Source organism: Symphalangus syndactylus, chromosome 5 (genome assembly GCF_028878055.3).
Source record: "Symphalangus syndactylus isolate Jambi chromosome 5, NHGRI_mSymSyn1-v2.1_pri, whole genome shotgun sequence".
NCBI classification, from domain to species: Eukaryota; Metazoa; Chordata; class Mammalia; order Primates; family Hylobatidae; genus Symphalangus; species Symphalangus syndactylus.
In genome coordinates, this window is record NC_072427.2 from 152,909,067 (window position 1) to 152,927,116 (window position 18,050).

General features: G+C 38.7%; 1 protein-coding gene across 2 annotated transcripts in view; it reads left to right on the plus strand.

Annotated features, from left to right (window-relative positions):
* The first annotated feature begins 2,951 nt into the window (after positions 1 to 2,951).
* DCP1B (decapping mRNA 1B) overlaps positions 2,952 to 18,050 on the plus strand; it is a 68,350-nt gene continuing 53,251 nt past the window's right edge. For both annotated transcript variants that reach the window (XM_055281128.2, XM_055281129.2), the window contains exons 1-3: positions 2,952 to 3,227; positions 9,631 to 9,671; positions 14,204 to 14,331. In XM_055281128.2, the coding sequence (XP_055137103.1) occupies positions 3,078 to 3,227; positions 9,631 to 9,671; positions 14,204 to 14,331 (319 nt within the window). In that variant the 5' untranslated portion in view covers positions 2,952 to 3,077. The remainder of the gene's footprint in view (positions 3,228 to 9,630; positions 9,672 to 14,203; positions 14,332 to 18,050) is intronic.

Genomic DNA, 18,050 nt, shown 5'->3' on the forward strand with positions numbered 1-18,050 from the left:
GACACAAGAAGCAACAATAAATCGTGAAGAATTAATGAATTTCATCAAGTGAGCACTCAATAAATGCTTTGCGATTGTAGTCATACAGATCACTAAGACCTGTATACACTTTTTATTTTATGAACATTTAAGCTTTTACAACGGCCCCCATATTGCCTGTCTTCTCTAATGAGCTCAAAGCAATTCGTTCTTTGGAGGCCGTATCTATTTTTTACACTTTAAAGATGGAAAGACTGAAAAATTATGAGGACAATGATCTGTGTAAGGATCATGGAACTTAACAGACAAAAGAAAAGCAATGCCTCATTATATGTACGAGGGAAACGCAAAGTAGAATCTGTGGGTTCATGCTGAAAACTCAAAATTAGAACAGCTAATCAAGTGAGAGAGTGTGACTAGTTCAAGAGTTAATCACAAAATTCTCCATTGCCCATATTGCAAATTAAACTTGTTTTTAGAAGCACATATGTGATTAAGAGCAAAGAGGTCAGTAACACTGGAAAAAGGTAGTGAACTAACATGGAAAGTGGTCTAGTCAGCCTTGTGTGGTTGCTCAGTTGCTGTAGCCCTATGTTTTTCAAACTGCAGGTCACAGTCCATTAGTTGGTCATAAGTCAATTTACAAAGTCATAAATAGCATTTTAAAAAATGTCTGTATACTTAGTATTGAAACATTTATTCTAGTTAATATCAGGTATAAATATATAAACATATGTTCTCAGTCAGACTGCAAATGACCCCAGCCTCAGTCAAAAAAAAGTTGTTTGAAAGCCATTGCCGTATTCTTCCCCACTGGGAAGTTAGGCTTGGGAGTCAATAGGACTGAGACTCCAAAATGCAGCTTAACCAAGAATTTCAGTACAACTGAAATTGTGACTGCGAAGAATATATTGCAACATATCATTATGAGAGGGTATGTGTGCCGTATCTATGATATTTCTATATCAAATAGGTAAGAATTTATGAATGTAATAATGTCTGCACAGTTGTTCTAATATTTAATGCTAGATAAATGGTTTAGATCAACTGTTCTCAACTTTTTAGTCTCAAGACCTCTTTACACTCTTAAAAATTATTATTTTTTAAATTACTTTTTATTTATTTCATTTTTGAGATGGAGTCTCGCTGTATCACCCAGGCTGGAGTGCAGTGGCAGGACCTCAGCTCACTGCAACCTCTGCCTCCTGGTTTCAAGTGATTCTCCTGCCTCAGCCTCCCGAGTATCTGGGATTACAGGCGCCTGCCACCACTCCCGGCTAATTTTTGTATTTTTAGTAGAGACGGGGTTTCACCGTGTTGGCCAGGCTGGTCTTGAACTCCTGACCTTGTGATCTGCCCGCCTCAGCCTCCCAAAGTGCTGGGATTACAGGCATGAGCCACCGCACCTGGCCCACTGTTAAAAATTATTAACGACTCCCTTGGAGAACTTTTGTTTATGTGAGTTATATCTGCCTATATTTACCATATTGGAAATTAAAAATAACGTTAAAGAGCCCGGGCTATGTGTGTTTTGTTTGGAGTATCTGAAGAAACTCTGGCCTCATACGTAGATAATGTAGTTGGAAAAGAGATGGATATTTTAATAGAGTTTTTCAGATAATTGTGGATATTCTTCTTGGATAATATACCAAAACTTGACAAGCTGGAGTTTCTGAAAGCTTAGCTGCAATGTACTATCTGAAATCCTATTAACTTTTTATACCGTTACAATAAAAATCCATTAGTCCACCTTGTCCTTGAATGGATCTTTTGCCTGTGCATGATTATGTAGCATGAGACATTGGTCTTTTGGAAAATATTGGACCACTGAGTTAAGCAGATCTTTGAGATATTGACACTTTCCATTATACAAGATTTGTTAAAATTGCACTCATTAATATCATCACTGGTTTCATCAGAAAAAGAAACATTAAGTACTGACATGTCAAGCTCATGGCAGTAGATACACATTTTCTAAACTTTTAATTCTGGCTTTAAGGCTTAAAAATTGTCATTGACAGCAGTAATTGTCCCTTGTTTTCCTGAAAGTGACAGGCACACTTTATTTATTTTCAGAAAAATGTCTGTCAAGTACCTGTTTGAATAATCAGTTTGCCCATCTTTCTTTCAAGTAAAAATGTTTTATGAAAATAAAAATAAAAACATGAATTCGGCCTACAACTCAAGCACAGAAGTATTTTCCTAGAGACAAATATGACACACTTCATTTTGCAGCAGACGTGCTTTATGCCTATTTCCTATTTTTTCATGCAGAATATTAAAAAGAATTGTACCCAAGGATTAAGCTTCAATGAAATTAATAATTTTTACTGCTTATCAAAAACACCATCAGGTGACACTGGCTCTCTAGCTTCTTCTTTTTTTTTTTTTTAACTGAGAATGCAAGTTAGTGACACGTACTTTGACTAGCAATACACTTTGGTGCCCCTGACTTGATTGGGTTAAGCCAACAGAGCTTTTAACCACCATTGTCTGCAAAACGTCACCACAGTGAACAAGTCAAATAAGTAAGTCTCAGCATTGTCATAAAAGGCTTTTGTTTTTGACCTTGCAGATCCCCTGAAAGGGTCTCAGAAACTCCCAAGGGGTTCCAGGACCACACCACACTTTGAGAACCACTGGGTGTTAGCGCATTCAGAAATCAATTCAGTTCTCTTTCTCTTCAGAGTTCTTGATGCTGAGGCTTATTTATTGTGATAGATTTGATAACTGAGGCGACAAAGAAAAGATATGCCAAGGCGTCGAACACATCCAAGAAGGAAGTCCTACCGCGCACACAGCTCACAAGCTCGAGCGCGAAGAAAAACAGCTCTTGGAGAAAGAAACGGGATGCAGAGGGCAGGCCTGGGCTTGTCGTTGCCAGTGGCAACGATCCTCAGCGGGCGGGGCACGGCCATCGATTAGTGAGGCCTTGCGTCTGTCGGCGGGCAGGAAGGTGGGGGTGGTGACTGGAGCCGGAAGGCCTCCCGGGCCTTGTGGTCGCTGTGGGTTCTCGGTTGCGAGGCAGCTCGCTCGTTCTGCGATCTATTGAGAGTGGCTTCCAAGAGCCCCGTGCCTATGTCTGGGAGGGAGGGAAGATGGCAGCCGTGGCGGCAGGCGGCCTGGTGGGGAAGGGGCGCGACATCAGCCTAGCGGCCCTGCAGCGCCACGACCCCTATATCAACCGCATCGTGGACGTGGCCAGCCAGGTGGCTCTGTACACCTTCGGCCATCGGGCCAACGAGTGGGTGCGTGCGGACGCGGCGGAGCAGTGCAGACCAGGGTTGGGGTGGAGGCGGGGGGCGTCAGACTCAGGACTTGAGGACCCGGTGAAGGGGAGGAGACGTTGACGCCCTGGAAGTGGGTGGATCTGGGGACTGAGGCCGAAGTTGTGGAGATGGAGTCTCGGGGGTTTGGGGGAAGGGAGGCGGATCTGTGGAGCTACCTGGAGTTGGGGAAAAGACTTAAATCTCTAACGTACCCGACGCTGGGAGACCAGACCGATCGGGTACCGCACCATAAGAGCCGAAGGAAAGGAAGGACCTGATGCCTTATGGCCGGAAGACCGATGTGCTCGAGAAAGTAAAGCAGAGTTCTGTTACAGTGAATCTGTGGCTATGGGGGAGGGAGGGACAGCAGACGAATAAAAGTGCAGAGTTCTGATTTTGGAATGTCAGTCTTAGATGGGGCAAAGAGAAATCAAAACTTGATAGAAGGGGAGAAATCTGCAAGTTGTAAACTTAAGGGGAAACACCAGGAAAAGAGACAACCTCGTCAAATAAAAGACAAAATGGGGCAGGGTCTAACACTTAAAAGGAGGCTGATGCTCTTGGGAAGATTATTACACGACAGCACACCAAGTTTGATATTGGTGGTCATTTGGGAGCCAGATTATTTTAGTGCTTTTCTCAAAGCAGAGTCCCAATAAATGGTAATGGAATGAAATGTCATTGTCCTCACAGTTAGAATGGGGTAGAAGCCTAGAACACTGGAATCCTGTTGCAGGAATTGCTGCTTGTAATTTTGTAACCCACCCACTCGAATGTAGAGAGATGTAATTTTGTTTCTTTACTCATAATGAGTTTTGTCCAAATAATATCATCCATTATATATTGCCCATTATGTATCACATATATCATATCCATCATTTTAAAATAAGTTACAAAACAGTATGGAGAACTTAGCCTTGATGAATGGATTTCAGGTAAACTTTTTGTATTCTTCAAGTCGGTTGTATAACATCAAAACTTAATCTAGGAAAACATCCATGTTGAACAACTCTGTATTTTTTTTAACACCCACATTCATAAGCCTACTTATCTCCAGTATAGTTCAGCAGCATGTAGTAAAAACTCACCTGAAAATCATTAACATAAAAATAAAAAGACAAGCAAGAATGGGGTAGACAAACAGTTTTGTCCAAAGTTCTTAACGGAGGAAATTTGCCGGAATGGGGCAAAGAATTTAGGTCTGCTCTGCGAGTAGCCAAACACAAAAGGAGAACAGGAAGAGCTCTTTAATATTCTTTCTTCTGTAATAGTATACCTCTAGATCAGAAGAAAGAGGTTATTTCTCCCTAGTTTCCAGGGGAATTTGTCATCTACATTTTTACATAAAGAATATTGAGCAACATAGACAGTTTCCTCCATGGTAATTAAAAATATATATGAAGATATTCTACATATGGCTATTTTGCTGCTCTGTAGAAAAATGCCAAAGGTATAATGTTATAATCCTGTAAAAGTAATTCCATAGTAGAGAGATGAGGACCAGGGATGTATAGTTCTGTAAGTTGACTTGACACTGGGATTCAAGTCTGGGGAATCCCGAGAAACTGTCAATATAAAGAGAGTAGAGCATTTTTGAATAATAGTTGTTTCCTATAGGCTTTTGACCGTTATCTATGTGATAGATACCTTTTAAAATAGTTACAGATGTTTATTAGATACCAAAAAGCAGATGTGTCACAATGCATCAATTACAGGAGTTATGTTTTCCTGCTTGCTGGACATGTTGCCTTCAGACAGGGCATAATTCACTCAGGAAAAAGTCATTCTTTCAAAGTTCTAATGAGAACATTCTTGAGAATACAGGAGAACGTATTTACAAGAAGGCAGGGGGGATGTTAAGGAGGAGAATTCTTATTGCCCTGAAAATAGATGAAGAATGACTTCAGCCTTTCAAAGGAGGAGAACTTAGAAAGGAAAGGTGTCTAGAAAATGAACTGCTTTAAAGAAGGATTAAGAAAGATTATGTCATGACTGAAATAGGAATTTTAGAGTTAGACCTACTCCCTATTGCCAGGAAAGACTGCCCCTCCTCGAAAATATAGTTGAAGACCATAACCCTGGTATTTTCCAGCTGTCAGTCCTTAGACCAGTGGCTCACAGCTGGAGTTGATTTTGCCCCCAGGTGACATTTGGCAGTGTCTGGAGACGTTTTTGGTTGTCACACTGAAGGGAAGAGTGTTATGACATCTACAGAGTAGAAGCCAGGGAATGCTGAGCCTGAAAACTGCCCTAAAGTGACTAACATTGTGTTCCTAGCTAGTGGTTTTCTAAGTTTTTGGTGTATCCAAATAAGTCAGAGTTTTTTAAAAGTGAAAAATGCCAAACTAAACCTCTGGATAATGAGACCCAGGCATTTCATATTGTTGAAAGCCTCATAGGTGACTCAGATGCTACATGCGTGATTAAGAGAGATTTGGGAGGATAAGTTGAGACCTACTTTTTGATTGATTGAGAATAATCAAGTTAAAATAGAGATTGTGTTGAGCTATTTTGTGTCAGACAGTGTGCAGAGTCCCCAAAATTTGCAAAACAGCACTATTTTATATTCCATTTTGGGTTTTTTAGTATTTTGAATGCTGAATTGCTTATTTCTTTAGCACTTGTTAGATTTTATAATAGAGTATAATATTAAATCCTCAAATTGTGCTTTTAAAATTTAAGCTAAAATACCCCAGGACTGGTAACTAATACTTTCACATAAAAGTCCTTAAAGGATCTAAGGAACATCTAATCTTGTTTTAGCTGTTCTCCACATCCCTAACCCTGGACTTTGCTCAGAAAGAAAAAAAAATCTGGTTGCCCTTGGATAACTGTGGAGGGGCCAGGAAAATGCATGAATTTGGGCAGCTGTAATAGAACAGAAATGTGTATTTTCAAAGTCTCTTTTATCCAGGTATCACAGAGCGCCTGACATTTTTTCATCAAAAGATCTGAGTAGTGTAAACTGGTTATCTCTTTTTGTTTTTGAGGCGAAGTCTTGCTCTTTTTCCCCGAGCTGGAGTGCAATGGCGCGACCATGGCTCATTGCAACCTCTGCCTCCCGGGTTCAAGCTATTCTCCTGCCTCAGCCTCCCGAGTATCCAGGATTACAGGCGCCTGCCACCACTCCCGGCTAATTTTTGTATTTTTAGTGGAGACGGGGTTTCGCCATGTTGGCCAGGCTGGTCTTGAACTCCTGACCTCAGGTGATCCGCCCGCCTCGGCCTCCCACAGTGCTGGGATTACAGGCATAAGCCACCGTGCCCAGCCTGGTTATCTCTTTTCAATGGAGAAACTGAGACATATAATAATAAACTAATTAGCCCAGCATGATCTGGCAAGAACCCCACTACAGGTCCCAGGTTGTGATTACTGAAACACAACTCCTTCCTATGAACAAACTCATATTCTTTGTGTGTAATGCTAAATAAAAATCTTAGTTTTAAGAATTGCTTGTTATAAGTTAGAGATTAATTTTAGGAGAAGCATGCCTTTTACATTTCTGACCTTGGAATTTTAAAAACTAAAATGTGGCATTAAAGGTTTTTTTTTTTAAATTAAGAAAAGAGAATTTCTGTTACATCAAGGAAGAAAAGAAACAAGTCAGAAGCTATTTAGTTTTATGTGTGCTGATATATATAGATATCCTGATTCAGATCTCTAAGATCAAACAGTCCAAGGTCAAATACTGGAAGACCAGGAGAGTGTTTTGACCTTGTGGGGAGTGATCCTGACTACATAGAGGTTCTGCAAAGTCCTAGTTCTATCACCTGTATCTTGGCTCAGTTTCCTAACAATGTAATGGGTAATACCAAACACTTAGTTTTTGCAAATTTATTTATTTATTTATTTATTTTTTGAGATGGAGTCTTGCTCTGTCGCCCAGGCTGGAGTGCAGTGGCGCGATCTCGGCTCACTGCAAGCTCTGCCTCCCGGGTTCACGCCATTCTCTTGCCTCAGCTTCCCGAGTAGCTGGGACTACAGGCGCCCACCACCACGCCCGGCTACTTTTTTGTATTTTTAGTAGAGACGGGGTTTCACCGTGTTAGCCAGGATGGTCTTGATCTCCCGACCTCGTGATCCGCCCACCTCGGCCTCCCAAAGTGCTGGGATTACAAGCGTGAGCCACTGCACCCGGCCGCAAATTTATTTTTAAATGCTTTGTGGACTTGTGAATACTTGCTGACTGAATCAGTTAAACTCTAGGGACAGCCAAAAATTTGTATACTGTTCAGGTAGCATTTACTGTACTGTAGGGGCCATTTTCCTGATTAATACTTTGGTGGTTTGGGTTTAAGTAATTCTTAGTGCTTCCAGTACACTCAGGATATACATTTGCCAGCAGATAGGAATTAGCCATGTTTGTTTTCAAAGAAAGATAAGTAATGTTTCTGTATATATATTTTTTCATTTTGACTTGGATATTTTTCAAAGTACAGAGGGCAAATGAGCCACATTTCAGAAATAAGGATATGTTTCACTGTATGTTTTAGTGATTTATACAAACTTCATAGTGAATCTAGTTTAAGGATGAACTCCCTGACTTTCTTACCTATGCTTATATGTTAGGGAAAAAACTGGCTGAAGTTGTTTTAATTGTCATTTATTTATTTATTTATAAGAGACAGGGTCTCCCTCTGTTGCCCAGGCTGGAATGCAGAGGTACGATCATAGCTCACTGTAGCCTCAAACTCCTGGGCTGAAGCAATCCTCCCTCAGCCTCCTGAGTACCTGAGACTACAGGCATGTGCCACCACACCTGGCTAATTAAAAACATTTTTGTTTTGTAGAGACAAAGTCTCACTATGTTGTCCAGGCTGGTCTCAAACTGAATGCCTGGCCACAAGCGATCCTCCTGCCTCAGCCTCCCAGAGTGCTGGGATTACAGACATGAGCCACTGTGCCTGGTCTAAATTCTTTATTTATAATTTCATATTCCATAATAATAAACATCTTGAGATTAAAAATTTTGTTACTAAGTAATGATTTTTTATAGCCATTTACTCTTGATAATAGCGTGATATGATCTGTGCCATAATAGATTTTGTTTTCAGGACTTGTAATATAATTTCATGGGCAGAGAGTATGTTGTTGAACTAAGGCAGTGAGTGGCTCTCAAACTAGCATACATCAGAATCACCTGGACAGCTTAATAAACCCCAGATTGCTGAGCACCATCCCCAGAGTTTTTGATTCAGTAGGTTTGGGCAGGAGCCCAAGAACTTGCGATTCTGGTAAGTTCCCAGGTGATGCTGATGCCGCTGATCTGGGGATAAAACTTTGAGACCCACTGAACTAAAGTGAATGAGAAATTTGCTGAAATTGCTTGAGCATGTGGAAGGATCATGCCTTGTGTGCCTTTTAAAAATTGCTGTTTTGACATTACACTTTTTTTTAAAGAGGTGTATTTTTCACCAGAATTACAGAGTACTTAAATTTTGAATGATTATGGTCATGAATATTAATAATAAAATATCAGGGGTTTAAATAGAATGCTGAAATTAAACAATGTAAATTGCAAAAGTACATTTTAAATTCTGAATTACAATAGGTCTGGTTAGTGGTTAGTCAAACACCTGGATACGTATATGTATGTTTTTCAGTATGCTTTATATGGATGAATATTATAATGGCCTGGCTTCCTGCCTTTGGAGAAATGGAAAAGAAATGTCAAATGACCTAATTGAACCATCGTTTTAACTTTACCACCTCTCCCAGATTTTCTCAGGCAAATTTCTTGAGTCCTAACTTGGTAATACTTGTGTAACTTTACATCAGTGATCTTGGGTCAGACCTTGACTGTAAATATACTACACTAAGTAGGTAATTGATTCATCCGAGAACTCTGTGGCAACATTGCCCTCTCTGTCTACCAGTCAAAGTAAAGTTATTGACAGATCATCTGCTCTCCTAAGTCACTGGATATGGCAAAAAAAAAAATTAACCCGGAAAACAAAATGAAGGATAGTGAAATGCAGACACCAGTGATGTCTGCAGCTTTCTCTATACCCAGTGTGGTGGAAGGAGAAAAAGGCAGCACTCGTCTTTCTAATTAAATCCACATAGCACACTTATTTTCTCATTGTTTCAGCTAGAGGTATGCTGCTATCCCTGTATTTGGTAAAGAGAGATAATGATGGTTTGTTTTATGAATGACAAAAGAAAGACTGCTTCCTGCTGCCTAATCTGCACAGGCACAATGATGGCATAGAACTTGCTTTCTCCTTTTCCTGAGAATAACTCCTCATGTTGGGTATATTTGGCCCATTGCAGTTTCACCTACTTGAAGTTATATATAATTCCTATTCTGTGAGAATTTGTTTTATACCTTTGTGAATGAAGAGAACATACATGTCTTGTGTGTTTTGTTTTTATTGTTTAGGAGAAAACTGATGTGGAAGGAACCTTATTTGTTTATACAAGGTAAGAGTGTTTCACTTTTATAAAGAAACTAATAATCTTCAAAATAATATTTTAGCCCAATTGTATCACTCTTCTTCAAGTGCATGCAGTTTTATTTCAAAAAGAAGTAGAAGAATTAAATCTCAGTTTTGAAATTATTAGTTGACATGAAGAAGGGAATACCGAATAATGTCACCTGGTATATTGTGATGAATACTAATTTCAGAATATAATTTAAACTTCAATATAGATGAACTTAAATCATTGACTGGGCACTGTTTAAAATAGATTAAATATTCTTTGATTCAAATGAATGGCACAAAGTTCTTGAATATAATGCATTGGCAAGGAGCTAGAACACTATCAGAAATACTAGATTGTTCAGTTAATATTTGGAAAAGGGTTTCATTGATGAGTTTCTTTTTTTTTTTTTTTTTTGAGATGGAGTCTTGCTCTGTCACCAAGGCTGGAGTGCAGTGGCACGATCACAGCTCTTGGCTTGCTGCAACCTCTGCCTCCTGGGTTCAAGTGATTCTCCTGCCTCAGCCTCCTGAGTAGCTGGGATTACAGGCATGCGCCACCACACTCAGCTAATTTTTTTTTGTATTTTTAGTAGAGACGGAGGTTTCACCATGTTGGTCAGGCTGGTCTCAAACTCCTGACCTCGTGATCCACCCGCCTTGGCCTCCTAAAATGCTGGGATTACAGGCGTGAGCCACTGCACCTGGCCATTGATCACGTTTCTCCCACCCCTGACTCTTTAAAAAAGCATGATCCAAACTTGAAGATGTCTTTCAGTCCTCCATTGTCTAGTCAATAGAATATGTTTCAGGATAGATTTAATAAACTCATGTTTTTAGTCATTTCTTGTTATCAGATATTATTAATATCAAATTACAAGTGCATATAGAGATATACATTATGTATATTGGCTCAATAAATAAACTTTTCATTCACATAAACATTCACATAATATGTCATAGCCAAAGGTCATCACCTTCAATGATGGTGTACAAAGATGAAATTAAAAGGCCTAATATAAACCTTTCTAGGGGTATCTGTTTCACTGGGGAGACAGAAAATACACACACACAAGTATATTTTCTTTCTACATATATTCATGTTTATGGTAAGCCACAATACAGGATAGAGTATCCTAAGTGCCTGTGGATAGATTCTGAGCAATGAATGGGCTACTGTGATCATGGAAGGCTTTATAGCAAGTTCGTCCAACCCGCGGCCTGTGGGACACATGGCCCAGGACGGCTTTGAATGTAGCCTGACAGAAATTCGTAAACTTTTTTAAAACATTAGAAGATTTTTTTTTTTAGCTCATCAGCTATTGTTAGTGTATTTTATGTGTGGCCTAAGACAATTCTTCCCCTTCCCAGGTGTCCCAAGGAAGCCAAAAGATTGGATACCCCTGCTTTATAGAGTGATATGTCTTGAATTGGGCCTCAGGAATATGGTAGAACTTAGCTTGCACAGAGGAGAGGGAAGGCAGTCTCAATAGGAAGAATGGCAAAAGCAGGGGCGGAGAACCTGGTGTGTTAAAGGGACAGTGAGGGAGATGTGGTGCAGAGGGCTTATATTGGTTTGTAGTAGTTAGCAAGTGTAAAGAGATTTGCTGGCTTGGAATGGCAGACTCTGGATTTTGAGATTTGTTTTCTTAGCAGTAGGAAGTTATTGAAGGCTTATGAACAGGAGAGTAATAGAGAAAATGTGTGGGGAAAGTCAGTGTATTAACTTCATGGGGATGCACTAGTTCTGGAAGAAATTGGAGTCAGGACAGTGAGAAGATCATTGCAGTGGAGTAGATATGAAATGATGAGAGTTGGGATTAGAATAATAGAAATTGAAATGGAAAGGGTATTGCAAGGGTGAAATTTAAAAAATGACAATATTTTGAACATGGAAGATTGACAATGACAGAAGCATTGGTGGAAATAGAAAGACCAGAAGTCAAGAATGTGGTTTGAGGATCAGCCCTCATTTTACTTTGAAGTAATGATTTGGAACTGGTAGCAGGACATTCGGGTGGAGGTGTCCAGCCCTTCAGAGTAAGGGCAGGGCTGGAGATGATTTGGAGTTGTCTGAAGTAATTTGGTAGTTGAAACCACGAAATAAAAGCTGTTCCCTGAAGGAGTGAGTATAAAGAGGAACTGATGAGGGTTTATGGTTAGGTTTGAGGGCCAGCAAGGATACAGATGAGTCAGCTGGAAAGATAAAAGCAGGACTGGAACAGCACAGAGAGGCCCATTCGGGGCAAAGTGTGGGCATGATGGAGGTCTGTGTGTGCTGGGCAGGAGGGAGCTCAGCTGCAGGGGAGGAAGGCCTGTTCCAGTGGAGGCAACAGTGGGAGGTGGAAGGAAGGAATGGGAGGCAAGGCCAGCACACTCAGTGACAAGGAGTTCAGGTTCTTCACAGTCTCAGAAAAGCAGTGGAGTACCCAAGAAGCGTTGGCATGTTAGTCTACATTATGCTCCCAAACATCCAGAGCACCAGAGCACGCCCTCAGGCAGGTTTATTCGGTAGAGTATGAGCACTCTTGAGGATTCTGAAGTTTACAGCAAAAGCCATAGGGTTGAACTGTACTATGTGCCATGCACACGGGGTGCATTCTCACTCATTTCTCACAACACGCATTATTATTCTTTGGAGAAGTGACAGAAAAGATGTGTTAGTATGTATTAATGATTGATTTTGGGAATTTTTAGTAGGGTTTTTTTTAAACTATGGAAGAGGAACAAATCATACAAATATTTTCTTTTGTACATCCAAACCAAATATAGATTTTTATTTTCAAGGATTTCTTACTATACTCTAAGTCTCTAATGGAACTCTCAATTAAACAAAACAGTAAATTGAGAAAAAAATCCTTTGCTGCTTTTTAGTCTTTTCTCCAAATCTAACTCCTCAAGAATGGGATGCCTCCCTTATCCCCTGAAAAACAAAAACCTCCCAGATCCTAGTATGTTGAGGCCTTTCTTCAGTAGAGAATTACAAAAAGCATGTAATACTCATGGTGGTTGGGGTGTGGGAGGCTTGTTACAGGTAATGGAGCTGGCAGTGATATATTTTGACTTCTCTTACAGAAGTTGCTTTAGAGCAGTTGGCACATTTATCCCCTGGGCTATTTTCTAAATTATGAGATGGTATAGTAGCCGTACTATTAAAGAGGTGAGATCCTGTTGTGATAATGAAATACGTGAAGAATCAAATTCTCATTCTTGTATGAAAACACTTAATCCCATTTAAAAAATCATTTATTTCCTCCCATGCCTTCCTTTCTGTAATAGAGAGTTCATAGAGACACCCACTGGTGATTTCTGAACTTGACACTTCCAGAAGACCCCCTAACAGAGCTCTTTGGGAGCACATTTTCATTCTTCCCCTGAATTTAAGTTGAAGTGATTATCATGGTTATTTCTGGTATTGATTGTATGCTTACCACCATTTTACTCCTTTGTAAAATAAGCTAGGCAAGGATTGCCTCCCATCAATTTTAAAATTGGAGGTTTCAGAAGAAAATCCTGGCAGTGGTTATGTAGCTGTGTTCCTTGATCAGTATCAAATAGAGGTAAAATAAAACTAAGACATAAACAACTTGTCTTCCTGTTGCTCATAACATTTCTGTGGGTTTGTTAATAACAGCCCTAGCACCCTCATTTAAAGTAAATAAATGAATTCTGCTTGCTTCAGCTTCAGTGTGTAAGTATGTGGTGTTTCATTTGTCACCGGAAGTTGCACAGTTGAATTACTATATGGCTGTCACCCAAGGGTAGACGAATGCACATGTAGTTGTTAGAGTTTATACTCAGTATAATTTGGATTCCTTCTGCCTGGTAGAGTAGGCATTCAAGGTTTATTGAGTGAAATGAAAATAAAACATCACTAAATGTCACATTTTTATAGAGAAAAACTTTTATAGTGGTTTATCTGTGAAGCTGTTTGCTTTGCATTGAAGAAAACAAAATATCTGCCCTTTGCACTGTTATGTAAACTTCTAGTTGAGGCTGTGTCCTCACAGGTTCATTGTTCAGAGTTGCTTCATATCACTAAGAGATTTTGCAGGCTTCAATTTCAGACTAACACTTAAAATTTTCTATGAAAATTTTCTTCATAAATTATGATGTACACTCTAATATTAACTACCAAGATTGTTTAAAAAATATCTTTAATTAATTTAACTTTTAAAAAATATTCTTTAAAAGTCAGTAATGTTTTAAGAAGTAGTTACTCTGCCTTAAAGGAATTTACAACGTAGGTGAAGAAATAAACAACAACTGTATACACACACACACACACACACACACACCACAAATGAAGTATGACTCAATTTTACCAAATGAATCATCATGGCAGTGCTGCTGCATTACATGGGAATTAGTCCATAATGGTGCCAGTGGTGAAGAAGTACGTGTACAGGCTGCTTATACAAAGCTGCATTTACAAACAGAGGTTGAGAGACACATCAGAATGTACTTATACTGAAAATATAGCATACTAAGCAATTTGTCCATTGATTTCCCCCGACCTCTTGTGATTTTTAGGTCTGCTTCTCCAAAGCACGGATTCACCATTATGAATAGGCTGAGCATGGAAAATAGGACAGAACCTATTACTAAAGACTTGGATTTCCAACTCCAGGACCCTTTCCTTCTCTACAGAAATGCCAGATGTGAGTCTTTCTTACTACATTGGGTAGTTTTACTTCTGAAGTTTGGCCAAGTGTTTAAAATTGTACAGTGTTTGCCATTGTGTTTGCATTTGGTGTCAGTGGCTATGGGGGGTGATCAGCATTTTAACAAATGCTAATGTTTAGGAAATGCATGCCCTACCGATGGAATAGATTCTTCCTCGGAAGAGTTTAAGTGAATATAAATATGATGATATAAACCTTAAACCTGTCTTTTGAAGCTTTATGGATTTGTAGTGTGAACCCATTGCTGATCTTAAGCCCGAGCAGGGCTGGGTGAGGCAAGTTCTTGATGAGGAGACTGCAGAGAGACACACGTAGGTGGCACCCTGAACGAAGAATTAATGAGTCTGCTATGGCACTTTTTCTTTATGTATCACTTTTAGCCGAGTGTGCTGACAAAGTGTTTGAGGGCCTGTATTGTAGGAGTGCCATCTTCTGAATACAAGTAAATAAAAAATCAAAGTCCAAAAACTTTCTTTCAGTCATTAAGAATTTAATAACCCTTTGAATGTGGAAGTCGTAGTAAGTAACTAAATAGTCCTTGTCAGATTTGAAATGAAGTAGCCATCACCTTTCTAATACTACATTTTACTCTCGTATCGTTTCTGACCACTTGTGTTGCACTGCTGGTCAGCCCAGAGGAAGACTGCTGAAAATATGCCAGTTTCAGGGACATCTCTACACACAGAAAACAAGAACATAATACTCAATATATAAATATGTATGTGTGCACACACATGCACCTTATGCTTTGTGGACAGCTTTCATAAAGACCTTGCAGTAAAGAAATGTTTTCTGTATATTTTTCATCCTACTCTTTGAACTCAAGATACAAGAATTTGCCTACCATATACTATTCAGTGTAATTTTAATAATGAGTATAATGTAAATAATATTTGACATTTTAACCCCAGTGCATCATTGAGATGCATTAAAATGATGCTGTATATAATTGTCTTAATAGGTGGTCATCCTATTATTTAGAGAATAAATTTTTATGAGAGGAAAAAAATAAAGCTATTGAAACTATAATATGACTTACTAATGGCAGGTCCTGTGAAACGAAAAGTTTTGCAATACAGAAAAATATTGTGTTTTCTCCTCATGTTTCTTTGCTGAAAGGTACACTTTATCAATTGTAGTTTATTGCTAAAGACTTGGATTTCCAACTCCAGGACCCTTTCCTTCTCTACAGAAATGCCAGTTTGAATTGTTTATAGTTTGAATTGTTTTGTGTGCTTATAGTTATGTCAGGCTTTTTTTTGAGATTATTAGATTTTATGTCAAATTAATATATAATTTAAGTCCTAATAAAATAACTACAAAGTTACCTATAATCATCATTTTTGGTTGCTTTTATTTTGGATAAATACATGGTCTGATCAGTTATAGGTAATATTTTATTGTAAATTCTTATTATATATCACATATTAACTACTATACCAAAAATATAAAAACACAAACTCTCTTTAATGCATCAATTTAAAAAATAACCTTCTTAAGTCCCGTGGGGTTTATCTCATAGAAAATACTATTTAGATCTAATAAACATACACCTTGGTTCTAAGCATATGCTGTCCACTATGATAGTCACTAACTACTGTGGCCGTTTAGTCCCTGAAATGTGGCTAGTGTGAACGGAGCTGTACTGTGAGTGTCAAATAGGCACCAATTTTCAGACAGTACAAAAAAAAAGTAAAAAAACCTCAATTATTATTTTATATTAACATGTTGAAATAACAATATTTTGGATAAATTGGGCAAAATAAAATATTAATTTCACCTGCTTCTCTGTATTTTTTTATTTAAAATAACAGACATGGCTTACGTTCGTGGTTCACCTCATATTTCTATTGAATGGCACTGTTCTATTTTAATTTGTTTTTCATATTTTCTTTTATGTTTCCATATTTTATAATGATTTTCATTTGTTTTACCATATTTAATAATCACAATTTTGTAGAGTAGACATTTTCACTGCCATTTTGCAGATGAGAAAACTGAGACTCCAGTGAGGAGGCAGACTGTGTAAAAACCCACAGATTCTGATTTCACTTCCATTGCTTTTTCCACACCACCTGTGCTGCTCTACTATTAAACATGGATGCAAATTAAAGGCAGCCTTTGGGATGCATATTAAAATGTTTCTAATGAATTTCCGTAGAAAAGAAATAGAACCAGTTGAACAGCAAAGAGTGAAAGGGAATGGATCTATTTACTTTTCTGGATTCATTTTGCCTTTTTTTTTTTCTTTTTTGTCCTTTGTATCTGATACTGATTGCCTTTGCAGCCAGAGTCATTCGGTTTTATGTTGTTTGCAAAAGCCTTTTCAATCCCGGGCATCAAAGGTACACAGAACGCCGGGCACGGTGGCTCACGCTTGTAATCCCAGCACTTTGGGAGGCCGAGGCGGGCGGATCACGAGGTCAGGAGATCGAGACCACGGTGAAACCCCGTCTCTACTAAAAATACAAAAAATTAGCCGGGCGTGGTGGCAGGCGCCTGTAGTCCCAGCTACTCGGAGAGGCTGAGGCAGGAGAATGGCGTGAACCCGGGAGGCGGAGCTTGCAGTGAGCCGAGATCGCGCCACTGTACTCCAGCCTGGGCGACAGAGCAAGACTCCATATCAAAAAAAAAAAAAAAAAAGGTACACAGAAGGGTTTACCACAGGTGCTGTCAGAGTCTCAGATACCTCTTAAACGTTTTAATAGAATTAAAATATGTTATATAACAATTATGTATGGTTTACATGTTCTTTGGTGGCATATAGGTTGGTTGGCCTTTCTTTGGGCAAGGAACTCAGCTTTGCTCAGGGTTGTTTTTGTAAGACTGTTTCCTCAAGATATTCTGTATAGTCAAGAATCTGTCTGGTCTTGGCATTTCACATTGGCTTATGTATGTCATAGGCCATATTTGGGCATTTCAAGTAGACAAAGGTAGGATTAATAGAGGTTTGTGGTGAGATTTTTTAGATTCATTGGGAGAGAAAAAAAATCGCTTTCTTGAATTGGATGAATGTAGAAGAGCAAAATAAAGAAATGAAAATCCCAAATTCTCTTCATTTAATCAGCCAAAAAAAGATGCTTGATAAATAAAGTAACTTCATTCAAACACAAAATAGATTACTTTATTACAGAAAAGGGTTTACACGTTGTTTAAAGGGTTTAAACATTGTTAAAATGGAGTTTGACCTGTATGAACTTTAAAAATAAATAAGATAGCTGTTAAAGTTAGGGCAAACATTTCATTCGTTCATTTATTCAACAAACATTTACTGACTGCCAAACACTATGTTCAGACTTTATATGGGTTATCCCATAACTTTTTCTTGGAAATACTGTTATTCCTGTTTTATAAATGAGGATACTAAGGTTAAAGGGATTAAGTGATACACTGTGGTCCATGACTATTTTGAGATGGAAACACCATTTGAACCAAGAAACCTTAACTTCGAGACCCAAGGCCCAAGCAGTGAAGTCCTAGCAGTAAATAATGCATTTGAGCAAAGTTTATCATTTACAAACACTTAGTTATTTTAGAGTACACTCCAAGGTTTAAAAAGCAAGTTTTTTTAGCCTTGAGATTCAAGCATATATCAGTTATTAGAGAGATTAATTTTTACCAGATTAAAAACTGATTTAACAAAAAGCTGAATTAGACCACTTCTTTTGTAATATTCCCCTATAGTAATCATTTAC